This window comes from Arvicanthis niloticus, chromosome 8 (assembly GCF_011762505.2).
Source record: "Arvicanthis niloticus isolate mArvNil1 chromosome 8, mArvNil1.pat.X, whole genome shotgun sequence".
NCBI classification, from domain to species: Eukaryota; Metazoa; Chordata; class Mammalia; order Rodentia; family Muridae; genus Arvicanthis; species Arvicanthis niloticus.
In genome coordinates, this window is record NC_047665.1 from 61,770,903 (window position 1) to 61,798,560 (window position 27,658).

Sequence of the window (27,658 nt, forward strand, 5' to 3'; positions counted from 1 at the left end):
CAAACACATTTTGCATTTTCTTTCTTTTCTTCTTTGGTTTTTAATTAAAGCCTCCAAAAGAGGACAGAAGATCAGTGGGAGGGTATGCCTAGTTGTAAGGTTTAAACACACACTCAGGTGGGAGTGGACAGGGAGAAGCAGAGAGACAGAAAGATGGAGGCCTTGCTCTGAGGATGCCTGAGACCCTTCTGAAGGGCTCAGAGACCCCGTGTGATTCTGATCTTTCTCTATAGAACAGAGAAGCCCGACTCGGCCCAATTGGTCTTATAGTTTACCGTAGTTAATTCCTCCTCTCTGACACTTGGGATCCCTCCTAATTCGCTTGCACCAGATCTCTATCCCTAAGAGATGGACCGCGGGGCTCAGGAAGAGCTACCAAGGGGCGGAGCGTTGGGCGTGGTTTTCAGGGGCGTGACCGAGTGGGCGTGGTCTGGGAAATTCCCCGGCTAGGGCGGGAGCGGGCGCCGCGGTCAGCTGAGCGGCGCCTGGCGGGTCGCGAGGCCGCGCGTCACCGTCCAGCTGCCCGGTCGCCGCCCCCCGGCCGGTCCCTGGCGGGCGTCGGCATTCAGAGCTTTGGGACAAGATGCCAACGAAGCAGTGACCTGAGAGGAGCGGATCCCTGTGGCCGGTGAGCCGGGCCGGGGGTGGCGGGCGCTGGCTGAGCGTGGCGACTCTCCCCAGCGGACTCCACTCCAACCTGGCAGCGGTTCTCGCTGTCGCCGGCTCCCGGAGCCTGCGGCGGGAAGGGTGACGAAGCTGGGGCGGCCCTCCTGTAGGACGGCTGTCCTGGGAAGGCTTCCGAGGCCCAGGCAGACCCTGACCTGGTGTGACAGGGCAGCGGGGATGGAGGTGGGGAGCGGGGAGTGACGGCCACCCCGGAGGACACCCCCTCTTTCACCAGGATAGTAAAACACAGGCTTGGCTGGCCGCAGGTGACTTCCAGTTCAAGTCACCGAGGTGGTTTGAAGGTGACGTCCCAGGTTGAGAGTGATTAAGCAAGCAGTCAGTTCATTTTAAGGAGGAAGTGGTTAAGGTACTGTCGCAGGGAATGAAGGTAGCCTGAATGAGGTCGCCCAGGAACAGTGAAGAATAGAGAGACCACCCCCGCCCCCGCCCCCGCCCCTTGCCAAATTGACAGGTTTACAGAAGGGTACATAAACTGTTGTGTCAATCTGGGAGAGTGTGCTATATCCATGCATGTATATACGCTCGTGGAGGCGGGGCAGAGGAGAGGGGGGTGGAATGTGAGATAATGAGAATGAATTTAATAAAGCTGAGGCGTTTAAAGGAATTGCTTTTACCACAGGCAATGTGTAAATTGGAGCTGTAAACAAGCGTCAGAGGAAAATGAAACCCAGCCCCCATCTGGCCTGCACTATCAGAACTCCTGTGTAGGAATGCATGCCAGGAGTATTTGAGGTTGAAATGGCAAATCTTATGGCGAACCTCAAGAGAATCACATAAGGCAGTATTGGGTCACTTGTGCCTTCAGAACTGAATCCAAAGCTGCCCTTTGACCCAAAGCAGGCACTTTGCTCTTTTGACCTAGAGAGAGAACTTAGGAGCCCATCGCCCCAGGGCTGATGATGGGGTAGATCTGGACTGAGCAGAGGCCACTGCCAGAGACAGCCTTGGATTTGATTGCACCGGGAAGTTTCACTGTGGATCCCGTGCATATTTGACCTGTTTACATTGAGCCGGTTTGAGCAGTACTTTATGTAGTGTGCGACACCATGAAAGTAGCTACAGTTTTTATAACTGGCCTATAAATTGTGTATTACATGTGTGGGAGAAGGGAGAGAGGGAGGGAAGGAGGGAGGGGGAGAGAGAGAGAGAGAGACAGAGACAGAGAGACAGACAGAGAGAGACAGACAGAGAGAGACAGACAGAGACTGACAGATTGACTGAGTCTCAGTCTTGAAAGGAATTGGTTATTACCTTCCCGGTTAATATCAAATTCCCTCATTTAAGTAGCACATAGTTGTTCTGGCCATGAACTAAACCTACTAATCCCCAAATCTGCTTTCCTGAAGGTTTGTTATAGAGACTTAGCATGTTGATAGATTCTTTGGTTTTCTGGAAAATCAAAATCCAAAAAATAAAATAAATTAAGCCCTTTAAATTTTATTATATTATTTCTGTGTGTTTGTGGGGGAGAGCAGTCGGGCATGTATGCATGTGCTTGTCATGGCGTTCGTGTAGACGGCAGGGGACAGTCTGTGAGAGATCCATGGATCCAATTCAGGTCAGCAGGTTTGGCAGGAAGTGCCTTTACCCACCGAGCCATCTCTCTGACCTGCACAATCTTTTTTGTTTTGATTGGGTTTTGAGAAGGGGGTCTCATTATGTCTACCTGGCTGGTCTGAAACTCATTTCATAGACCAAGCTGGCCTTGAACTCACAGAGATCTACTTTGCTTCTGCCCCTCAAGAGCTGAGATCAAAGGTGTGTACCACCACGCCTCCCCCAAATTTTTTTTCTTAATTAAATTTATTAAAGCTTTCCTTGCGTCTGCTTTGGCATGTGTATGATAAGAAAGGTGATAGAATAGAGACATAGATACAGCCAGATCCTTTGCAGTGTCAGAGAAAAACATTGATATAGATGTCTATGGATAAATAATCCCAGAACCTGATTTTTAAAATAAGTTTTAAAAGATGCCTTCAAGAATCTGGATGTGAACGTCATAGAACTGCAGGAAACTCATAACAATTTTAACATGTGTGGTTTGTGCCTGCTCAGCAGAGAGCATTTTACAGGTGTTAGACTTAAATAGACCTCAGTAAGCTGTGTTTGTGTGTCATTTCAACATTTAACGCAGAGGCTGCTGAGTGACAGAGAGAAAGTAGACAGTATAATACAGGCAGTAATTGCTAGGAGGGCTGAGGCACCGGAAATACAAATGGTTCTTAGGTTCTCAAAAGCATTGCTTCTCCACAAAATGTCGTCTTTGAGCTGGATGTTGAAATTGCCCCATGGATGTGCGCCAGAGCAAATGAGAAAGCCAAACCTTACCAGACAGAGGGCAACGAAGAGGACACAGAGGTGCAGAGTACGTGGAACCATGGGCACTTTGATGTGGTATTTGTGGCTTCGTGACAGGAGGTGACATTGATGTCTTATTCATATAAGTAAGCCCAGAACCTGAAAAGAAATACAAACAAGTTTCTCTCGTTAGCCTCTACAGCAATGGGGTTGAGATGGGGTTAAAAAGCACTCAGCAAGGACATGGTAGTTTTTTTTTTTTTTTTTTTTTTTTTTTTTTTCTTGTATGTATTGCAGTACTGGGGACAGAGCAGTAGACAAAATAGGCAAGAGTTGAACATTGCTACTCATAGGCCAAATAAAAGCCCAAGCTTAGCCTTTAAGGATGGAGGGGAGATGGGAGCACTTTGAAGGTAGAAGTGACCAGGCTTGATGATTGCTTAGATTTGGAAGAAGGGGGAATGGAAAGAAGGAAGCCTTACTCCCTCCCTCCTTCTTGCCTTCAAAACTGGGTTAAGTCTGTATTTTCCATGTGTGGCATGGAGTAGCCTTACTTAAGATAGCATTCCTAGTAAGCAACAGTGAGGTTTCTTTTCTCCAGAAGTAAGATGTATATGTGTCTCACCTTTCTTTCCCAAGCGGATAATGAGTTTAGACATCTGGTCATGGAATCTACTCAACCTCCCTTTAATTAATTACATCTATATATTTATTCCATCAGTATGGATGTGAATGTACACATGTCATGGCACCTATGAGAAAGACTCAGGACAGCTTGTAAGAGTCAGCTTTGTCCTTCTGACAGGTGGATCCTGGGGCTCAAACTGAGGTGATCAGGTTTGACATTAAGTGCGTTTACCTGTCCCCCTTTAGCCCCTTTTGTGAATGGAAACTACAATTTACCACAGCCAGCTGTTGGTTCTCTTTAGGAAACAGGTTTTCTTGTTTAAAACTAATGTACCAGGGCTGATGAGGTGGCTCGGCAGTAAAAGAACACTTTCTGCTCTTCTAGAGGATCTGAGTTCTGAGCCCCAGCTCCAGGGACTCCAATGCCTCTGGCACCTGAGGGTACCGATATTTACATTCACGTACCCACATGGGAACACACATACCTTCACATAAATAATAAAAATAAATATTAAAAAAAGAAAAAATTCATTTACCTATGGAGGGGTTGAACCTGATAATACTTTATCAGTAAATCTGAAAACTCATTTACACCAGGAAAAAAGACTAAGCTCATTTTGCAGCCAGTGTCCAGTGGATGCAAGTTGGCAGATAATGCTAGGCACATGGCCGTCTGGCTGTCAGAGCCATCCTGTAGTGGAAGAGACAGCGCCTGCTGGGGCAGAGTTGGGGTGGGACTTGGCTCTTGTGTCCTATCACTCAAGTGTCTAAGCCCACACTGTGCACCCATGTATCACGGAAACCACACAGACATTTTTATACTGAATACGAAGTCAGAGTGGATTAAGGCCAACTCAGGAGTGAGATTATGCCCATGTCTATAAGGTCAGGGCATTGCTCTAATTACTTGACCTCCGAGTAAATTCGGGTGTACGTGGCTAGGGACTCTGGGAACAGATATAGGGAAGAAAAACTGGAGATTTCACTTCTGACTTTCTACCTTGCTAGTTCCTGGTCTTTCTTGTTAGTGAAATCTTGACAAATCCTGTGCTCCATTGTTAAGTATCTTCTGTTTGTTTACTCTAAATCTGGGTTAGCTATGTCCCCCAGGCTAGCCTAGAACTTCTGGCAACCTTAGCTTTCCTACCTAGAGCTGGGATTATAGGCTTGCACCATCATGCATTCCTAAAATTTTTTGGCTTGCTAATCTCATGCTAATTTACTTTCTTTCTTTCTTTCTTTCTTTCTTTCTTTCTTTCTTTCTTGTCTTACACTGTAGACTCCGATGGTCTAGAACTCACTATATATTCCAAGTTATCCTCAAACTCAAGGCATTCCTCCTGCCTCAGCTTGCCAAGTACTGGGTTATAAGCATGTACCACCGTCCCCCTCTTACTAAATATGTTTGCCTAGATATGGTACTTCATACCCAAATCAATCAGTTGGATTTTTATGAGGAATTGTTGTTAGGGGGAACCTTGCAATAAATACTCCTTTTCAGTTGTAATCTCTGAAGATACATAAAAAGATGTAAATGTATCTCTGTTTGCACCATTTAATGTAGTTCAAGAGGAACTTAATGACTCAGACATTCAGGTACCAGTGAGTTCGTTTAACAAGTTAAGACTTTTGCTGCTAAGCTTGATGATCTGATTTCCATCCTTGGAACCCAGATGGTAGAAGGAGAGAGAAAGGCTGTCGTTTGAGCTCCACATAGACTGCAGGCATAGTGCTCGTGTGCTGGTGTGTGGTGTGTGTGTGCACATTCTCTCTCTCTCTCTCTCTCTCTCTCTCTCTCTCTCTCTCTCATATACATATACATATATATATATATATGCACAGACACACACACACAATAGTGTATATGCTTATCGATGGATGAGCATAGATAGATAGATAGATAGATAAGATAAAAATGTTTAGAGACTTTGAGATTTAAACATTCTGCTACTACATTCTACCAGTAGATATTTCATATGTGCACCATATAAAGATAATTCATATTGTTACCTTTAAAGCACTCAAAAATCCCAAAACATCCTTTGAGACTTCCACTATTACTAGAAACTACTTGTGATAAAATGGTGGTAGTGTTTGAATGCTCACATTTGCTGTATGTGCTGGTGTGGGGAGCCAACAGAAGGCGGCTATCATCCTTGCAGCCATCTTGAGCCATATACCCTGACAAGAGAATTGATTACAGTAGCCTACAACAGCTGAGCACATTCTGATAACATTTTGTTTTAGATACCCAGGATCTTTCCTTGGGCGTATGAGACTTAAAGGTGTGTGACTTAAGGGTGTGACTTAGAGATCAGATTTAGAGACAAGACCTAAGGGCATGACTTAAAGGCGTGACTTACAGGTGTGTCTTAGAAGTGAGACATATAAAAGGCAAGAGGCAGACAAAAGAAATTATTATTAGTTATTAGGCACTTGGCACTTGGATGAAGAACTTGGAATTAGACAGTAGGCACTTGAGACTCGAGACCGGCAACTAGGAATCAGACACTTGAACAGAGAACTAGGAATTAGACACTAGGATTAGACACTTGTACTTGGATGAGACTCGAGACTGGAACTTGAAACTTGGAACTTGTAGGTGAAGTTACCATCCTCCTTACATACTTCATGGGATGCTTTTCTTCTAGCCAGGTGCTCTAAGTTACACTGCGACTCATCTACAAGTTCTTCAGTCTAGAAGCCGTGCCCCAGACCCTTGATCTTAGAGAACCTGCAGTGAGCCCAGGATCATGCCTCCTGTGGGCATACAAAGCAGCTCTTGTTCTGTGCATCTGCTCTTATTTTCATATGTGGGCACGAAGTGTGCACACTTATGTTATGATGTGGTTGCATGGCAGGAAGGGTGGTTCTCCTCCTGCCAGAACAGGGACTGGTTTCATAACAGACTACAACTCAATAGAGTCATGAAACACCTTAATTGTGAGCAGCTGGCAGTCTGAGAGCACCATCTTCTCCCCCAGTTAGAAATAAGATTGTGTACTAGGGCTGTAGCACTTAACTAACCTGCCTGAGGTTCTAGATTCAATTCCCATTGAGAGCAGGAGAGCTCACCAACACCTGCCCATGTGCCATCCAGGATGAAGAAGCCACCTGCCTTTTTTGGCACCACTGGGCTCTCTGCTTCATCACAGTTGTGGAGCAAGCACCATTTGTTGCATAGATTTGTTTTAAATTATGTTATAATTAATTGTTAAAGATAAAGTTTTTTTTTTTAAAGATTTATGTGTATGTGTGTCTGTGTGAGTTTATGCCATATATATACATGTGTCTATGGAGCCCAGACAAGGACATCAAATCCCCTAGAGCTGGAGTAGCAGGAAATTTTGAGCCATCTGACATGGGTGCTAGGAGCCAAAGAGGAGTGAGTGCTTTTAAATACCGAGCCATCTCTCTAAGCCCAAGACATAATGCTTTTTAAAGTCATCTCTCTGGACTTCAGTTATTTGTCTTTGTAGAATAGGGCCATTCCTGATGGGAATAGCTATCGTTTTCATGAAGTGTGAAGATAATTTTTTTTTTTTTTTTTGCCTAGAATATGTCTGTAGCCAGTCATTGGCAGGATGCCTGTGTTTGCCTGAGTAGTAGATGATAAAGAAGTAGAACTGGCATGTATTCTTCTCTATGTGTTTTCATTGGCATGCCTATGAAACAAGCCATATCCGTAGACATGTTTTCAGGATGTGCAATAGGTAACAAGCTGCTTTAGTGTCAAATGTGTGTGCACTGATGAATACCGTATCAAAGCCTCAATAAAAATAAAACTTCACTCACACCTTTTGTGTATTATAAGATGGTGTCTGCACATCAGCCTTGCTGTGTGCTGCTTCTGACCTTGGGGAAGCTGCTGTACCTGCTTCCTCATGGAATGACCCAGAGTAGGCAGGGGCATGTCTGCAAGCCATGTATTCTAGCACATACTGTGCCTAAGAATGGCGAAAAATAAACAATCCTTTTTAATCAAAGAGAAAATATGGAGATCTTAATAGCTTTTACTAAATATAAAATATGCAGGTTTTAATAGCTTTCAGTAGGTCTAAACTATGGCTATTTTAATAGCTTTATTGAGATCTAATTTCCAAACAATACAATTCACTCGGAATAAGGATATTTGAACTTACAGATTTCAGGGGATCTAGTAGAGATCCTTCACCAAGGCTACAGATATTATCTCTATCATCTTCACAGCCTACACGTACCACCTCCTTTCCGGTTCCACCCCTTTCTTGCATGGTCTGGTGAAGCTGGGCAATGTTAACTGGATGTTTAAGGGGACCGTCTTCCTAGTACAACTGGAAGGAAAGCCAGCAATGAGAGGTTTACTACCTCTCGTTCCTAGTGGAGGCCTGTGGTAGACCAGCGACAGCTATATCTTTAGCTTGTGGCTTTTCCGTAGGACCTGTTACCATGTCCCATCAAGCTCTGAACTGCCTGGCTGAGAAGGGGGACAGCCCCCGTGAGACCCCAGGAAATGGACCCTCCAATATGGTTCGCCCCAGCCTGGATACATTCACCCCTGAGGAACTGCTGCAGCAAATGAAAGAACTCCTGGTCGAGAACCACCAGCTGAAAGGTGAGCTGGACTGTCCATCTGTCTATCTAGACTCTCCACTTAGGAAACACAATCCCTTCTGAAGACAGATTGTCAGTGAGGGCCTTTCTCAGCCTATTTCCCTAGAGGGAAAACAGCACAGCAAGACTTTGAGCAGGGCTAAGGGGGTTTGTTGTTTACATCTGTTTACAGGATAGACTAAAAAGTATTCTGTTTAGGGGCTAAGAGTATAGATCAGTAATCGAGAGCATGCCTAACATCTGCAAGGATCTAGAATGGATCCTTATCACCATACAAAAACAAAACTAAAAACAAAAAAAAAACCAAAACAAACAAAAAACAAAAACAAACAAAGAAAAAACAAAAACAAGTATTCCATCTCAGGAAATAGGATAAGGACATTTACCCCCATTTAAAAGGAAGTACAGAGGCTCTACTGTAGCTACAGAGTGTTAGGTGAGAGCATCCTGAGCTAGGCTCAATGGTACAGGGCTGTATCCTAGCTCCAGAAGAGAGGCAGGAGGATTTCAAGTTTAGTGCTACCCTGTGCTACAAAGCAAGTTCAAGGCCCTCCTAGGCTATACATATAGTGAAACTTTGTTTCAAGGGAGGGGTTACATTCTGATATCTCAAGCCATGGTTACTCCTTAAACTTTGTGATCAATGAATGATAGGACCTCCCTCAGTCTCCTAGACTTCTAGTCATTAACAGGACTTTATATCCCCAGATCGGTTTTTATTTGGGAGATTTTGTTGTTTTGAGACAGTGTCTCATGTAGTGTCTCATGTCTTATGCATGGCCTCCAGCTCATTATGTAGCTGACACTGACCAAGAACTCATTTGCCTATCTCTTGCCTCCCAAGTGTTGGGAGTACAGTCCTGAGCCACCATGCCTGGCCTTTCTCGTCACCTCTAAGGACTAGCAGTGATGTGTCTAGTTTGTCTGTTAACAAACTCTGCTCACATTACTATGGTCCTTTTTTCTGCTGACATACCCATCTCAGGCCACTCGGGCATGTTTAGATCCAGAGACCCAGGGTATTGAAATGGCCAGAGGGGAAGGCTGATTCATGAGATTCCATCCATTCCCTGGTGGGTGACTCCCTCTCTCTGAACCCCAAACAGAAGCCATGAAGCTAAATAATCAAGCTATGAAAGGGCGATTTGAGGAGCTTTCCGCCTGGGCAGAGAAGCAGAAGGAAGAACACCTGATGTTTGAGATGCAAAGCAAAGAGGCTAAGGAGCGCCTCGAGGCCCTGAGTCATGAAAATGAGAGGCTGAAGGAAGAGCTTGGAAAACTAAAAGAGAAGTCAGAAAGGCCATTTGAAGTGAGTACACGATCCACCGTGGTTTTATTTCCTGAATATGTACAGCTGTTGTGCAACAAAACTTTTCTCAGGGATACACACTCATTTGTCTATTCACCCAGAGAGATCCCATAACAGGTCAAAGTATGGATTCCACCAAAGTCCAACTTGATAAACCAATGAATGTTGTTAGGGTTGCTTATGTGGGAATATTGGTGAAGGGTTACTTACAGAAGCAGAAATGACTCAAAGGCAGATGCATCACCAAGGCCCACCGGAGCATGAGTGACAGCTCACAAAAGCTGGGAACCCTGGAGTTCACTGCAGCTCAATGGGTTGAAGTATCCCTTCTAGGTCTACACTCTGGTCTAAACCTCTTCCAAGAGGCTCGCCTGGTTTCTGCTTCTTTCAGGCAACTGACTTCCTCTCATAGTCTTCTTTGTACTTTATTCTCACATTGTCTTTGTAGCTCAGCTTTCTTGCCTCTAAAGGGGACTCTCAGCTTTTCTATTTGTTACTTTGGCTGGGCAGAACCTCTACTAATTCTGATCAGTTTCAGGGACTTCCTGAAGCTGCTTTGATTCCTTTGCTTTCCTGCAGAAAGAAATGTTTCTATCTGGAAGGAAACTGTTACACAATAGAAGGACAATCTTTTTAGTCTGGACTGTCAGATCAAAACTTTCCATGGTTTAGGCTGGACTAGTGTTTTACATGGTCTTGGAAGCAGTGTGGTTTTGCTGGAAACTCTGGCTGGGTCACATGTAATCTCTGTTGGGGAAGGATATTTGAAGGGCTGAGCTGAGGAGATGGCCTCAGCTGAGATTGCTTGCCATGCAATCATGAGGGCCTGCTCTCTAATACCTGTGTAAAATCTGGACTCAGAGATGCAGATCTGTAAATTCAGCACTAGGGGCCAAGATAAGTAGATCCCTGAAATTTGTTGGCCAGCTAGACAAATCAATGAGCTCCAGGTATAATGAGAGAGAGAGACCTTGTTTCAAAAAAATAAGATGGACAGTCATCTAGGAAGACACCCAGTGTCAATCTCTGGCCTCCATAATACACACCCACACATGTGTGCACCTTTACACATATGTACACATACACAGACAGATAAAGACAGAGGCAGGTGGCTTGAGAGTCCAAAGCCAGTCTGAATTACATAGTGAGTTCCAGGCAAGGCTGGGTAGTATGAGTCTTGCTGTCTCAAAAAATACAAAACTAAAACCATATTCAGGTTATAAATCAGTGTTTCATATTCATTAAAAATGGCAGGTGGACCTAAAAACCACCCAGTTGCTAGTTTTTAGATTATATCCTTGATATAAAATTAGATTTTACAATGCTGAAAAATGGCTCAGCAGTGCCATGTCAGATATTTGACACTGACTGCAGGCTGCCATGCACAGTTAAAGAGGAAAATGGTCACATTTGGTTGACCCAAAGGTCCTGGGAAATTCTTTGACCCCTGAGAATGCAGTCAGAGACATTAGCAAAGGACAAACCAGAGCACACTTGCTCCCAGCTGGTCCTCCAAGGCCCCAGGTGTTTCATCTAGGTGACAGTTATCCATTTCCTTCCAAGCCTTACACTTAACCCTTCAGAAAATGGAGAACTGAGCTGTTTTAGATACAAATGATTTTTCTTGAGAATTTACTCTGAATTTTGTTAATCTCACTCTTCTGTGTTTGAATAGAAATGGAAACAAAGTAAAACAAACAGAAAGTAATAGAAAGAGAATGATATAGAGTAACTTAAAGCATGAAAAACTACTTAGAACATTGTATCCATCGTGTGTGTGTGTGTGTGTGTGTGTGTGTGTGTGTGTGTGTGTGTGTGATATGCACATGTAGAAGCCACAGGACAGCCTCAGGTGTCATCCTCAAGAAGGCTAGCCTTCTCTTTTGAGACAGGCTCTCTTACTGGCCTGAAGCTCACTAAGCCCCAGGGTCCCCTTGCCCTTACCTCTCAGCCTTGGATTACAAGCATGCGCCTCTGCATCCAGAATTTTTTATACAGATGCTGGAAATGAGACTCAGGCATTTGCACAGAGTGAGCTTTATCAATGGAGCCATTCTCCCAGCTCCACCCACAGGAATCTTGTATCTGAGATAAGGCCTGAGTGTACAGGCAAGATTTGCAGATCTCTCAGGCATATTTTTATTTAATCAGATTGACAGTCAAGTTTAGCCGCCTCAGTTGGCCCATCTTCTGGCCAATGGAATGAGTACATGAAAAGACAAAGGAACTGTACCCCATGAGGCCAATGGCTAGAGCTCAAAGGGGATAAATGCTCTAACAGTGGAGTTGAGTTAGCTCAAAGGGGATAGATGGTAACAGTGGAGTCCAGATAGTTGGAGAGATAAACCATGTTGGTTTTAGTTCAAACCCTGGAAAACACCAATAGTAAAACAAAGGGGAACTAAAGAGTTCTCTTATAAGGTGGTTTATGGCCAAGTAAGTGGATTCATAATTTCCTACAGGTTACTAGGAGATCCTTAAGATTTAGGAGAACAAAATTAACCTAATAATGTGAGATTCTAATATCATGGCCTTCTATTCCAGGCTTTCAGACACTTGTTGAAAGCTCTGTTTTCTTCCCTTCTGCCAAGTATAATTGTAGAATATTTTTAATGAATTTATTCATTCCTCTCTCATACAATATATCCTGACCCCAGGCTCCATTCCCCTGTCCCCTCTCCCCTCTTCTCTCTCCTTTCTTCCCTCTCCCCTCCCCCCTCATCCCAGACCCACTGCTCCTGCATTTCCCTTCAGAAAAGAGCAGACCTCCCTGGGATATCAACCAAACACAAACAAGATGATAAGAGACTAAAACAACCCCCCACCCCCATATCAAGGTTATACAAGCCAACCCGGTAGGAGGACAAGGGTCCCAAGAGCAGGTAAAAGAGTCAGAGACACCCACACTTCCACTGTTAGGAGTCTCACCAAAACACTAACAAACAAAAATACAAGCTAAACAACCACAGCATGTATACAGAGGACCTAGCACAGACTCATGCAGGTTCTGAGTGGGCCAAGTTCTCCTGGTGTCCTTGACCCCTCTGGCTCCTATAATCCTTCCCCCTCCCCATCTCCTGTGGGGTGCCCTGAGCTCTGCCTAATGTTTGTCTGTGGGTCTCTAAAAAGCCTCTGTGATGACAATGGGTTAGGCACCAATCTATGAGTATAGCAGAATATCACTAGTGGTAATTTCATTGACTTTTTTTTTTTTTCCCAGTTGTATTTGGCTCTAGCCTAGGTTTCTGCTCTTTACTGCCCAGCAGAGTAGTTGGGCCTTTATAGTTCACATTCAATTGCCTGTCTGTTCAACTGAGATTGAGAAACCAGATGGAGTAGAGCCCAAGGCCTGGATTAAACCATGGCTCTGAAGCTTCCTGGTTTGGTTCTATTCTAACTGGCTACTCTTTGTTCCTATTTATTAAGTGAGTATGAGGACTAAGTGAGTTCATTCATGTAGAACACTTAAATCAGCATTTGCCATGGATCATTGTATCCATTCTTACCTGGGAATAGTGCATGTATCTATAGCTTTATGGAGCTTAGAGGGGTGTGTGTGTGTGTGTGTGTGTGTGTGTGTGTGTATAATATAATAAATAGTGTGTGCAAAATATATAGTTGATGTATTTAGGCATACTTAGTTGGGGCAGAAGAATTAGGAGATAGTAGACAAGGAAATTAAGAAATTACGCCTAACTTAAAAGAGCATTTTGTTGGTTTTTTTTTTTTCCTTGTCAGTGATTGGATTAATCTTAAATGCCAGTTACCCACTCTGCTCTCCTTTCCTCTTCACTCCCCACCCTGTCACTTTCCCACGACCTCACTTTGTAACCCAGGCTGGCCTTGTTGGACTCTAAAATCCAAAATCAGGGGACGAGCTCCCCCAGAAACTCACATGGACCGGATTCGCTGCAATAACATGAGGTTTAATGATAATAACAATAATAATCCAGTGCACTAGGGTTCTCTCACATGCAGACAAGAAGAACCCCAAATTGAAGTTAAGAGCAGTTTTTATACAGTTTAAGGGGTGGACTAGAGAAACAATGACTAGGCACAGTATGATTGGTGGAACAGTGTGACTTTTAAACTGATTAGTCTTTGGGGAATGAGGTGGCAAGGACCTCCCTTGTCTGTAAGTGACAAGGATTGGTCCATCCTGTGGAATGGAATGTGTCTAGTGGTTTCCCTTCCCTGTGGTTTGAAGAATGTTAATCCCTTCTTCCTCTGAATGTTAATCCAGCTGGTATCCTCCAACTAAGGAGCTCCTCCCAGGATGCATCCTGTGGCAGTTAATTTTTAGGTTTAGCCAATTCCTACAGCCTCATATTAGCCTGAGCTTTCCCAAAGGCTGTAGAATCTTCCTCTTAGATCAGAACCTTCCATTGTTTTGACTGACTAGTGTGTTACCTGATCTGAGAAACCAGTTTTGCTGAAAGACTGATTGCAATTTTAGGGATCATGTATGATCTCTGTGGAAGGGAAAGAAATGTGTAATGCTTTCTCTGTATTGGCTGGGGCCTACAACATACCCAGGTGATGAGCCTGAGTTTTATTTGTGTTCTTTCCAGCTGGTGCAGATGGGACCCTGCCTAGAGCCATCCAGTTTGTGGTTGTGATTTTAGTTTTATATGTTGCTTTATTTTTTTCAAGACAAGGGTTCTCTAGGCTCTGCAGGAACTTTCTCTGTAGACCAGGGTGACTTTGAACTCACAGATTACATGCCTCTGCCTCCTAAGTGATAGGATTAAAGGTGTTCACCACTATGCCTACATGACAGGATTGTTTGTCTGTTTGTTTTTAAGTTTACTATCTAATCCATTCTATCTCCTAATTCTCTGTTTTCTAATTCTTCTGCCCCAACTAAGTATGCCTAAACATATCAAGTATTATATTTCACACACACTATTATATTACACATACACACACCCCTCTAAGCTCCATAGAGCTATGGATACATGCACTATTCCCAGGTAAGAATGGTTACAATGATCCTAAAAATCCATTCTAGGACCATGAACTGATATATATTTGTGATCCCAGCACTCAAGAGGCTGAGGCAGGAGGAGTGCCACAAGTTGGAGTCCTGCCAGGGTTATATAATGAGTTCCAAGCCAACCTGGGCTACATAGCAAGGCTCTTAAATAAACAAACAACAATAAAAACAAAACAAAAGCCAGGTGTGGCAATGGACAAAGTTGGGTTATGGTATGGTGTGGGGAGCTGATAGAAGGCGGCTATCATCCTTGCAGCCATCTTGAGCCATATACCCTGACAACAGACTTGTTTACAATAGCCTACAACAACTGAGCACATTCTGATAACATTTTGTTTTAGATACCCAGGATTTTCCCTTGGGTGTGTGAGACTTAAGGGTGTGTGACTTAAGGGTGTGACTTAGAGATCAGATTTAGAGACAAGACCTAAGGGTATGACTTAAAGGTGTGACTTAAAGGCATGGCTTAGAAGTGAGACATATAAAAGGCGAGAGGCAGACAGAATAAATTATTATTAAGTACTGGGCACTTGGAAGGGAGCTTGGAAAGACGCTTAGAACTTGGAGGCACTAGGGACTAGGAACTCAAGACTTGGAACTTGGAGAGAAGAAGAGAGACTGAAGAATAAACGGGATTGAATCACACTCTGTCTGGTCTCTATTCCTTGTCTGTCCTTACTCTCTCTCTTGCTGAACCCCAGGCCCGCAGACCTGAGCAGCTTGGGACAGTGCGGGCTCTAACAGTTTAGCCCCCAAGGCTTTTGGCAGTGCAGGTCCCAACATTGATAGAGCGGTCCCCGACATTTTGGCCCCCAAGTGTGGGGCAGCTTGGGCCGCAACAGTATGGGCTTTCTGGGTAGTCAGTCTAGCTGAAATTCTGAGGGCCAGGTTCAGTGGGACACACTGTATCAAAATAATGAGCTAAAACTAAAATAAGTAAAAATAAGGCAAGGAAGATATTCTGACTCAGCCTCTGGCCTCGACTCTCACCAGCAAGTGCACCCACACACATGTGTCCACACTATACACCACATATACACAAAAATAATAAATTTATGCTAGGGCTGGGGTGTAGCTCAGGGGTAGAGCACTTGCCTAGCATTCACAAGATCCTGGGTCCAATCCCTAGCACTGAACAAACGACAAGAAAGACTGTAAAAATTCTGTAAAATACACTTAGAGAGGTGAAGGGTGAAGATCCTGATAAAGCAAAGTCTTCAGTGTCCCTTGACAAGTGCACTTCCTGGTTCAGGCTAAGAAGAACTCCACTTTGTACTGTAAGTTTGCTTGTTTGTTTTGGTTTGGTTTTTGTCTTTCCAGACAGGGTTTCTCTGTATAGCTTTGGCTGTCCTGGAACTCACTCTGTAGACCAGGCTAGCCTCGAACACAAAAATCCACCTGTCTCTGCCTCCCAAGCGCTGAGGTTAAAGGCATGCACCACCACTGCATTTTGTTTTGTTTTGTTTTGTTTGAGACAGGGCTTTCTTTGTGTTGCGCAGGCTGTCCTAGAACTTGCTCTATAGACCAAGCTGACTCAGAGACCTGCCTATCTCTGCCTCCCAAGTGCTGGGATTAAAGTGCACCACCACCACTGGGCTTGTTTAAATAAGTCTGAGCTGTTTCTGAAGCTATCCCGTGGGATTCTGACCTTTCCTTGCAGCCTGACTCCATGATCACTGGCACCTTGCTGGTTCCCCGGCTAGGGCTAATTCACAAAAGAGATCATTAACTCAGTGGTGTCATGGATTATCAGGCTCATTTTTTATATTTTGTGGACCACATGGTCCATGGTCAGAGAAGGCGAGGAGAAATGGAAAGGCTAAAACTCAGCTCAGCAATGGTGAGTACAAGTTTGGATTCACATATTAAATGACTTACTTAGAGAGTTTATAGATGGTGTTTAATCATGGTATTAATTCCCAAGGAGAATTAAGACTTTTCTTTAAAAATCTTGTCTGAAATTTAAGTGAGTGTGAACCAGGTATACTTCTTGTAATTCCAGGACTCAAGATTCAGGCTAAGGCAGGAGGATCATGAAGTCAAGATAGCCCAGGTTACTGCCTGAGTTCTTGGCCAGCCTGGGCTACATAGAAAGAGACTAACTCAAAAAGCAAACTAAATGTGTGTGTGTGTGTGTGTGTGTGTGTGTGTGTGTGTGTAGTCAGGGGAGGGAAGAAGCATGCATGTGAAGACCCCCAAATTCGGGAGACCCTTACTCAAGTCTCAAGAAGTCACGGCCACCCAAAAATTGGCCACCCAAAAATCGCAAGACACCATACCTGGATGCAATCAGCAGAGGTTTATTAGGGAGAGTTGGCCAGCCAACAGTCAAACTGCTTGCCCATGCAGGAGCAGAATTTGACAAAAGACCAACAAGCTGAGGGGCTTTTTATAGCATGGGGTGGGGAAAGGGAGGAATTTTCATGGGTTATACATGATTGGTTGCTTTACAATTTTTGAACATCAGCAGGCTGTACCAGTCAATGGGGCCAGAGGGCAGTTCCTGCAGGCGGAAGCTTATCCAGGTTAGCAGAATATCTAGTTAGACTTAAATTACAGCTTTCTGGAACACTGGGAAGACCTCAAGGCGGGTGGAGGGGTAACCAAGGAAACATAACATAAAAACAGTAGAAAGTACACTTATCTTTTGTAAGGATGTAACCTCGCCCAACCATTCATCTTGTGGTCAGCCAGTTCTTGGGACCACCCAGATGACTTGCATCTTTCTTTGTAGTCAGGAATGTGTCTTCCTGCTTTGGGACTTCCCCACCTATAGGTGGGTTCTCTTCCCTGAGGCTTGAGGAATGTTAATACAGCAAGTGTCCTCTGACTCAGGGATAATGTACTCCTCCTGAAATGTATCCCAGGGCAGCGAAAGCCTGAAATCTTACATTCAGTTCTACTTTCTGGAACTAGTGAACCTGCATTTTTTTTTTTTTTTGCTCAGGTCTAGGGGTTATAAATTATATATAATATATATAAGTATATATAAATTATAAAATGATCTTTATAATTTTTCACTCTACACATGCACATTTTCTTGTTTCTCCTGAGTATTTGCACTTGAAGTTTGAAAGGGGGAGTAAAGCATGATGTATTGTACGCTGAGATGTAGAGATTTCCTGGGGAGGGATCCAGGAAGGCCTGGATGGCCATGGACTATGTACTGTCACATTTTCCTTCTGACCCAAGAAGACTGAGGCCAGTACTTTAGAGAGTCTGCTAGGATCGCACCCCTAGTGATCAGATCAGTGAAGCAGAAAGGTCTGTTTTCCCTATGCTCCAGAAAAAAAAAAGGACCCTACATGAACAGCCTTGTTCCCCTGTTGTTTTCATGCATGGTCATTACAAGGGGGTGAATTCGACACACGTGTGTTTATACTTCACAGATGTACAATACTACTTAATGTGCATTTCCTTACCACGTGACCTTTCCTTACCTTGCCGCCACTGAGCCACATGGTGCTCCTGGTGCTCTGGCTTCTGGCTGCACAAATGACTATGGGGGACATAGAAATACACAGGGACATGTGTGGGGGGGGAAGGAGAAAAGGTAGAGGTTGAGCTTTAAGAGCTCTTGTCCTTGTTTTCTGAAATTTTGAATTACAGCATCTGAGTCTACCATTGTCAAAGTCTGGTTGGTTCTTTTTATGATTTTAACCCCTCATCTCAGCATGCGGTGGGAGCCTTTCTTTCTTGTCACTAAGTTATCCTGAATTTCTTTCTGGAAAGTATGGCTCAGTGGATTGAACACATTTGAGATGAGCTAACACTGAGCTGTATCACTAGCCCCCAAATTCTCATTTTTAAATAGTGCATCAAAATAAGTTGTTGAGTAACAAGGAGAACCTTCTACTTAAAGCACAGGGGGAAAAGATGTTAGAAAATTGCCTTTTCTACAAACAGGCATGGGGCTGGAGATGTAGCTCAGCCAAGGAACTACTGAGGACCTGAGTTTACTTTCCAGAACATACATGAGAAGGCCAGGCATGGTGATGTATGTGTATAATCCCAGTGCTGGGGTTGCAAAGACAGGCAGGTTCCTGGGCTCACTGGCCAGCCAGCTTAGCCTCCTTGGCAAGTCTCAGCCAATAGGAGACCCTGTCTCCAAACTAGAGCAAAAGCAGAAAAGGTGGACTAGGTGGATGGCACCTGAACAGGGAGGGATCCCCAAGGTTGTTTTCCTCTACGTTTGCACATGGTTACCACGAGCATACCTACACATGTGCACCCCTAACATACAAAAATAAAGTGGGGCCTAGTGGTGTATGTCGATAATACCAGCACTTGGGAGGTAGAGGTAGTACCATCCTCAGCTCTGAGTTCAAGGTCAACCTGGGCTACATGATATCCTGCTTTGAGAAAGAGGGAGGAAGAGGAGAGAGAGAAAGAGAGAGAGAGAGAGAGAGAGAAAGAGAGAGAGAGAGAGAGAGAACACAACACTGTCTGTGATGCTTGACCATCAAGTTTACTAGCCAGACCTTTCCTGTGATTTCATGCTGGCTCATTCCTGGTCTTCCCAGGACCTCACAGATGGCTGCAGGTTTCCCAGAGCCAACTTTGAGCAGGAAGTGGAGAAGCTGAAGACCCAGGTGGAGCAGGAAGTGGAGCATCTGAAGATCCAGGTGATGCGCCTTCAGGCTGAGAAGGCAGACCTGCTGGGCATTGTCTCAGAGCTGCAGCTCAAACTCAACTCTGGTGGTTCCTCAGAAGACTCCTTCGTCGAGATCAGGATGACCGTAAGAGCTGTGGTTCTCTTTCTATGAAGCAAATGTCCAAGTCCCCTCTAGACATAAGAAACACAACACCTGAATGTGTTGTTAACACATCTGTTCCAAAGAGTGAGATTTAAGTGTAGCATGATGCTTGACAGAGGTGTCTTAGCTGAAAAATATATCACTCAGCTTTTGGTTTTTCAAGACAGGGTTTCTCTGTGTAGTCCTGGCTGTCCTGGAACTCACTCTGTAGACCAGGCTGGCCTCAAACTCAGAAATCCTCCTGCCTCTGCCTCCCAAGTGCTGGGATTAAAGGCTTGCACCACTGCCTGGCTATCATTCAGCTTTTTAATGAACGATAAAGCCCCCACCTTAAACATGTCCTCCCAAGTTGGACATTTTTCTGACTAATCTGAAAACAAACAAAATGTTCCAAGCAAAAAACATAAGCATAAACTGTCTTTTTTTTTTTTTTTTTTTTGCAAGACAAAGTTGTGTAGAATTGTGAGCAGAGTTGTGACCAGATGTTTGGATGGCTTTTAAACAGCTTGAATTATTTTTACACAAGTGCCATGACACTGCATGGAGGTCAGAGAGTGCCTTGCAGTGTGGGTTCAGGGAGTTGAACTCATGTCATCAGCCTTGGTGACAAGTGTCTTAACTCTGAGCCACCTCACCAGCCTTGAAACTGTGTTTAGCTGTGTTTAATAGACTGAAGTTTATTGAGGAAGCATGGTAATAAATGATAGGGGGGAGGGGCACCCTCTCAGAGGCAAAGGGGAGGGGGAATGGGAGAGGGGCAACATCTGGATTGTAAATAAACAAAATAATTAATTTAAAAACTAAGAGGGCCTGAAAGGATGGCTCAGCTGGAGAAGGTGTTTGCCACCTAAGCCTGGGCTCTAGAACCCACCCACATAAAGCGGAAAGGAGCCCAGTGACTTCCCAGGGTTCTCACCTGACCTTGCACCTGCTCCATGGCACAAGAACCCCCACATTCCCACACACTCCCCTACACATACAAATAGTAATAATAAATAACATCTCAGTGATTAAAAAGCACTGGCTGTGTAGCTTAATTGGTAAGAGTGCTTGCTTGCAAATTGGACCTAGGAAGCAAGCTTCAGAGCCTGCAGGGGCCATGTGAAACAATTACCACGATTTGCTGTCAGCACAGCTAAGCCAAATATTGAGGAGTAAAAATGTAACAGAGATAAAGTGCCTATTAAATTTTGCCAAGCCAGCTGCCATTATAAACTCACCTGCAGTACTGACTTGTTAAGGAATCAGAGGCCAAGACTAGGGCTGACAGGATTTGTGAGCTGGTTATATTTCAATAGGCTAATGGAGCAAACCTTCACAAATGCACAAAGATGGTTCTGGATGTTTTGACTACACTCTTCCTTTTTTTTGTTGTTCTTGTTTTGTTTTCGAGATAGGGTTTCTCTGTGTAGTCCTGGCTGTCCTGGAACTCACTATGTAGACCAGGCTGGGAACTCAGAAATCCGCCTGCCTCTGCCTCCCAAGTACTGGGATTAAAGGCTTGCACCACTGCCCGGCTGGCTACACTCTTCCTAAGCCACAGAGTTCTCCAGCCCACAGATGCAAAGCGAAGCTCACTCACACTCACAGTAACTGCCACTCATCTGGGAGGCAGCCAACGATACTGACACTGGGAGGAGACTCATTTGGAAACTCATTTATTCTTAAGTGGATAGTGACCGATAAAGGTTGTCCTAGTTGAATGTGATGGGTGCAGTAAAGGAACATTGAAATGGATACTTCATTATTAGGAGGAAGGGTTTTATTGTGAATAAAAGGGAAAATATCCAGAGGTATCTGGAAGAGTCCAGATCAAAGAGGCAAAGAAGCAGACTGGACTGACCAGGGCTATCTGCAAGAGAAGGGAAGTGGGTGGGTAGGTGGGGGCATGTGGAAATCATGTGGATTATAGGGAGGGGGAGAGGAGTCAGTGGGGGAAGAGAAGCCAAGCTAGGGCAGGCCTGGGAGTTTAGGAAAGGGGAAGAGGGAAGCCTGAGACAGAACAATGCTTGTATATAGAGACTGTAGGAGCCTGAGGCCAGTGTGCACTTTGATATGCAACTACAGGTATATGTTAGTGGGTAAGGAAAATGATTCCTTTTGGCAGCCAAGAACCCCAGTTCATAAGTTACTGAGGAATGCTGGCCTTTTTCTGAGCACCAGAAATCCTTGTTATAGTCTAGCTTCAGTTGGGTCAAAACTGTCATTTCTGGACATAGGCACTGCCTTTGTAGTTTGGGGAATTGGAACTTCCTTTGAACCTGACATTAGCCATATAAACCTGGCAATTTCATGAGTTGAGACCCTGGGTCCCTTCTTCAGCACCACATAAACTGGGTAGGATAGCACAAGTCCATAAGCCTGGGATTTGGTAGGTGGGGGCAGGAGCATACGAAGTTCAAGGTCATTCTTTCTCTGCTACATAGCCAGTTCAAAGCTAGCCTGTGATACATGAAACCATGTCTCAGAAAGAGGGGCACAACTCAGCAGTTAAAGGAATGGTGCCCTTTGAGAGGACCGGAGTTCTGGTCCCACATGGAGGCTCACAGCTGCCTTTAATTCCAGCTGCAGAGCATGACACCTTCTTTTGGCCTCTGATGATACCTGCCCTTATTTACACACCAGTATGTACATGTACATAATCAGTAATAAAATAAATATTTAAGCATAGAGAACAACTCTGGAGGTAGGTTGAGGAGATCTGGTCTTTACCTCCCTGCCAGAAGCCATGATTAAGCTTCTAAGAACAGAATTCAAAGCCAGAGCTATCAAACTTAAGTTCTGTGCAATACAAGTGAACTGCCAGCTAAGGCAGTCTGCACCCATCCCTGAGCTCCTGTGAGGCGCCCCTTTTGATGTGTCCTATAACAAAGAAAAGCAGATGAGTAGACACTGAAGGGACCTCTCTTTCTGTGCTGCTAAGAGACATCTGAAGTGAGGGTGAAACCACACCAGGACAAAGTCCTTTATAATAGAAGTGTCATTTCTACTTTGTCAAAGTTCATATCTGAAGGAGGAAGAGATTAAAGAGAGAAGTGTACTTTATAGATAAAGCAGGGGGTGGACAACATAGGCCTGGAATATTTAGTGTGGGACTCCTTACTCACCTCCTGCCCTGCAGAGCAGTCCAGTTGGAAAATGACCCTTACTCCATCCATTCCCTCTGAGACATTTAAGTGCAGTCGGGGTGCTCAGAGGAGGATTTGAAAAGCAAACTTCTCTAGAAGTGATGGGAGATGACTGAAACATGGAGTTCCAGCCCTGTCAATGGCTGATAAAAGTCAGGAAACCCAGACACTTTATCAAAAGTTTCCAAACACTGCTTCTCCCAGGGTTAGCATCATCGGCTGCCTCCCAGATGAGTGGTGGTTACTGTGAGTGCAGATGTGCTTCACTTTGCTTCTGTGGGCTGGAGAACTCTGTGGCTTAGGAAGAGTGTGGCCACAGCATCCTGGAGAACCGTCTTTGTGTATTTGTAAAGATTTGCTCCATTAGCTTATTGAAATATAACCAGCTCACAAATCCTGTCAGCCTTAGGGTGTAGGCTTTGGTTCCCTCACAGGCCACTGGTGCAGGCAAACGTACGATGGCCACCAGCTTGGCAAAGGCATTGCCCTGTAAGCCAAATCCACATTTATGGAGTCGGGTTGAGTGTATTCCAATGCAGGAGACTGACCTTCATGCCTTAGCTTAGATATTTATAATCCTGACAGGGAGTGCAGGCCCTGGGGAGAGTGTTTTCTGTTTCATTTGAGAGACCCAATTTAGATCCCATCTCATACAAAGGCTGAGTGAGTATTTTCCTTGGATGGAAACTTTTGACTTTTTCTTTTGAAAGGGCATCTGGCTTGCAGATCTATGGTGTTCAGTCCCTTTCATCTTTGCTTTTACAGGAAGGAGAGACTGAAGGGGCAATGAAGGAGATGAACGACCCTAGACCTACAAGAATAGACTCCATCAGCATGTAGGTGATGGGACTCCAGTATCTTGTCACTCTGAGCCTGTCACTGGGGGTCCAACATGATGAAGAAAAATTACTTACTTTGCTTTTTGAGGCAGGGTCTTGCTTTGTGATCCAGGTTTGATTTGAACCTGCAACCACCCTCTGCCTTAGCTTCCCAAGTGCTAACATTCATTTTCAATGGTATTTAATGTCACAACTCAAACTGACAGAGAATAGAAACAAAGTCCGGTGCCCTTTAAAGGCTGACAAATGCTGACCTCTCTGTTACAGAGGTGTTTGCTCTCCATTAGAAGTGGAAACACATCCCTCCTCAATCAAAAAGAGACTTGTTCCTAGTCGGCAGTCCTGTGCTGGCTCATTTGTCAGGGTTGCTTGGACTAAACAGGCTGTCCAGCTTCCTTAAGTGGGACACGCCCTTTTTCTTTCCCTATTCTGATTATCGGCCACAGTAATCAATGCTGGTGCTCTTCTGAGGCATTGGCTATGAGAACTGTCAATCTGTATGTGTATGTCTGTGTATTTGTATGTATGTGTATGTATGTGCATGTGCATATATGTATATGATGGAGAGGGAACATGCCACAGTATACATATGGAAGCCACAGGACAGCAGCAGCAGTTCTTGACCCATGGGTTACAACCCCTTTGGCAAACCTCTATCTCCATTTATGATTTACATTTATGATTCATAACAATAGCAAAGTATGGTTATGAAGTAGCAATGAAAATAATTTTTTGGTTGTGGTCACTACAAAATGAGGAACTAACTGTAAAGGGTCTCAGCGTCAGGTTGAGAAGCGGTGGTTTATGGAAACCTGTTCTCTGTACTATGTGGGTTCTGAGGATCAAACTCAGGCCATCAGGATTGATGGCAAGCGTCCTTACCCACTGTGCCGTCTCTTCAACCTCAGACGTGCCCAGGATCTTACCTTTGGAATCTCAAATCTGCCTGTCCCGAGCAGATTCTAAGAAACACATAATAAGTAATGGGAGGGCCTTGAGCAGAGGCAGTAGATCTAGGCCCTGAACTTCTTGGTTCTTGAAGGTAATATTACCCAGGGCTGGAGGTTTGCCCATCCTGTGTGTGTGCAGGCAACATTAGTCCATTTGCCTGGGGGCCTGTTCAGAATTTCTCTTATGTCACAGACCTTTAAGACCATATATTATTCTCTATGCATACTTATCAAATAATATAACACAGAAAAAGTAATACAAGACTTTCTAGGTCTGTCTCTATGTTCTCAGTCAGGGAGAATGTAAACAATGCAATCGTCTTTCACCAAACAGAGTCAATGTTATTCCTGTTTTTAGTGTTTTTTTTTTGTTTGTTTTGTTTTGTTTTGTTTTGTTTTGTTTTTGCTTTTTGTTTAGAATTTAACTTTCCCCAAATTGCTGCTTTTAGTATCAAGACTTTCCTGCAAGCAGTGGAAAGAAAAACTGTATTTGGAAATTTTAAGCCACTTCCCGTTCATTTATTTCCATATGCAGAGATCACTTCCTCTTTCAGGCCAATAGCTCTTAGCCTTCATGAAGCTGGTAAGGTCTGAGATTGGTTTCTAAGCTTGGGACTCAGCTCTGGACTCTAATCCTGGCAGATGCCTGAAAGACTAGCTGTCGTCCCTGGCGTCTTTGTCATCACTCCGAACATTCCGTTACTGGGTGGTGATCACAGTTGCTTGTTTGTCATGAATGTGCCTCCTGATAAGATTCTGAAACGTAGAAAAACATTTGCCTGTAGTATCTACATGTCTCTGCTTCATGTGAAAACCAAAGCCAGAAAGGTTTTCCTTCCCTTGACTCACAAAGGTGATAGTCTCTAACCAGTTGCAGTGGGCAGTGGTCTGAATGGCCCTGAACAGTCTGCCCAAAGTCCTCTCTGGAACTGATCTCTGGAGATCATGGCATCTCCTGCCACAACTGCTGAGCTGTCCCTGTGGATTCTGTGGTCTTGTGGACACAAAACATCTTTGGAGTGTGTGCTTACATTATGAGGTTAGCTTCCCTGAAGCATTGCTAGTCTCCACAGCCTCTGCTGCACACATATAAGGATTGAATCAGCCATGCTTGGGGCAAGAATTGATAGGAGGACATGGGCTTCAGTTGTATGATGCTTCTCTCTTACTCTTGACATTTTTGTTGGGATCAAAACCTTTTTAATTTCCATACTGAATGTGGCAGTGATGTCTTTTTAGGAGCAGATGTACAGAGGATGCCAGGACTTGTGTGGAGTTTGAGGAACTGACTGTGAGCCAGCTCCTGCTTTGTCTAAGGGAAGGAAACCAAAAAGTGGAGAGACTTGAAATCTCGCTCAGAGAAGCCAAAGAAAGGTATGAACTATTTACGTGAAAAATGAAAGGCTTTGGTAGGTAAAGTAAGGCACCATGAGAGGCAGTGCAAACGGTTGTGTGCCCACTGCCACAATGTAGTCTTAGGATATTTTCACGCCCACACAAGAGTCAGTACCCCTCAGCATTCACTACCCGGTTCTTCCCATGTCTTTGGAGATTTCTGCATCCTGCACTTTCATATATGAACAGTACAGGCTTTTAGAACTGATTTTTTCCACTCTTCATCCACAGTGTCCTGCTTGCCAGCCAACTCTGTCCTTAAGGCAGGTGAATAATAAAATAGAAGATGTGTATACTTGGCAGCTTGCCACTTACATATTTCTAATCTTTCATTCTGCTTTCAAACAAAACAAAAACACTCTCTCCCTGGATACCGAAGAGGTATATCTCTTTAGATTATAGTTAGTGGATCAGGCCTGCCTTTGAAGAAGGAGGGGAGGGTGCACACCCCACCTCGAGTACCCTGGAAAGAGTCCTTTTTCAATGACATTGAACTTCTATCTTGTGAGCCAGCTGACTCACAGTCAAATACTGACAGTATTTAACAGGGCAAGCCAGTAAGTACTTGAGGAGACTTGTGTTCTCTGCATGGGGACCAGGGTAGTGGCTGGTTGTCAGACAAGACAGGGCTGAAGCTAAGAAGCGGCAGGGACACATGGTCAGCAGCCTGACTGGCACACTCTGAAATCAGGTATGGCACAAACACATTGCAAGATGCTGTGTTTTCCTGAAATAAGTGAGCCAGCCTTCCGCCTTTCTCCCTAATCACTGGAAATAGGAATACGGATGTTCTGAATTTAATTTTTCTGAAAAAAAAAAAAATACTGGGTGATATGTGGGAGAGAAGGATGGATGTAGGTTTGCCTTCTGTCTTGGGGTGTGTGCAGCATTCATGTTTCACCTCATTTATAGGGTTTTCTGGGTTTGGTTTTCATTTGTCATTTTGGGATTTTCAGTTTTATTTGTTTGTTGTTTTGAGGTTCTATAGTTGTTTTGGTTTTTTTCGAGACAGGCTCTCACTATGTGGTCTTGGCTGGCCTGGAACATGCTGTGGTAGACCATGCTGATCTCACAGAGACCCCCTCTCAACCCCCTACCCCCCCCACCTCTGGCCCCTGAAGGCTGGATTAAAAGTGTGTGCAGAGCCACAACTGATTGAATTTATATTTTCTAAATAAGTCAGTAAGGAGAAAGAGGTTGTATAAGAAATGCAGCCCTTGTTTTAAAAAAAAAAAAAAAAATCAAGAAATAACGAGAAAGATGACCCAAAGTGAACATTTGACCTAGAAAATTAAGATAACTTGTAATTCACGTGTAGGTCAAAACCTGTGCCAAGTGTGAACTGTCCTACAGTGTTGATAAACCCACCCTCCTGCGTGTACCATCTGGTGCCTCACCCGCCGGTGTATTCACCTTAGCCAAAGGGACAGTACTGGCATACCAATTAGGGTTGACAGTTTGTAACAGAGAAATGATAAACAAAAACGTCTCTACAGACCTCCCATGGAGAAGCACTGCCTTGCAGAGCCTCTGAGGAAGCGGTGCTTTGAGCATCCCTTCCACACCCACTTCCTACTTCTCAGTCACTTCCAATCTGTCTGCTTGGTTCTTTCAGGAGCCGCCCCCATAGATAAGGTTTAAACTGCTACTTAATTTTTTGAAGATTTTAATCATGACCTATTGACCTAGGTATGAATGAGGAAGACTGAACTGTCTTGCACAACCATCAGCCACCCAGTACTTACATTTCTGGAACTTTCTCTACCTCCTGTTCCCAGATGAAATGGGTAGTTTTGAGTTTTACTCACATTACTACTCCGTTCCTGTCCCTGTGCATTTAGATGCATGCATACAATGTGCATGTGTGCTCACAGTCAGGTGGTGTTCTCTGTGATAGTCACTTCTCCGTTTATACTGTTTAGACCTCAATACAAAGTTAGCCACTTAACCGGTTACCTCATGTGTTGGTCTGTTTTCTGCTTCTTTAACGGAGTGCTAGGCTAGATAGGTTGTGAACTATGGAAGTGTTTTCAGCCTATAGTTCTGGGCTTTCAGCAGAAAACAATCACTTTTATCCCA

General features: G+C 44.2%; 1 protein-coding gene across 3 annotated transcripts in view; it reads left to right on the forward strand.

Annotated features, from left to right (window-relative positions):
* Positions 1-427: 427 nt before the first annotated feature.
* Optn (optineurin) overlaps positions 428-27,658 on the forward strand; it is a 46,584-nt gene continuing 19,353 nt past the window's right edge. The window contains exons 1-6 of one of the 3 annotated variants that reach the window (XM_034510032.1): positions 428-628; positions 8,030-8,206; positions 9,312-9,514; positions 19,034-19,249; positions 23,161-23,231; positions 25,424-25,558. In XM_034510032.1, the coding sequence (XP_034365923.1) occupies positions 8,041-8,206; positions 9,312-9,514; positions 19,034-19,249; positions 23,161-23,231; positions 25,424-25,558 (791 nt within the window). In that variant the 5' untranslated portion in view covers positions 428-628; positions 8,030-8,040. The remainder of the gene's footprint in view (positions 629-8,029; positions 8,207-9,311; positions 9,515-19,033; positions 19,250-23,160; positions 23,232-25,423; positions 25,559-27,658) is intronic. The other 2 variants (XM_034510033.2, XM_076939465.1) reach the window with 2 other exon arrangements.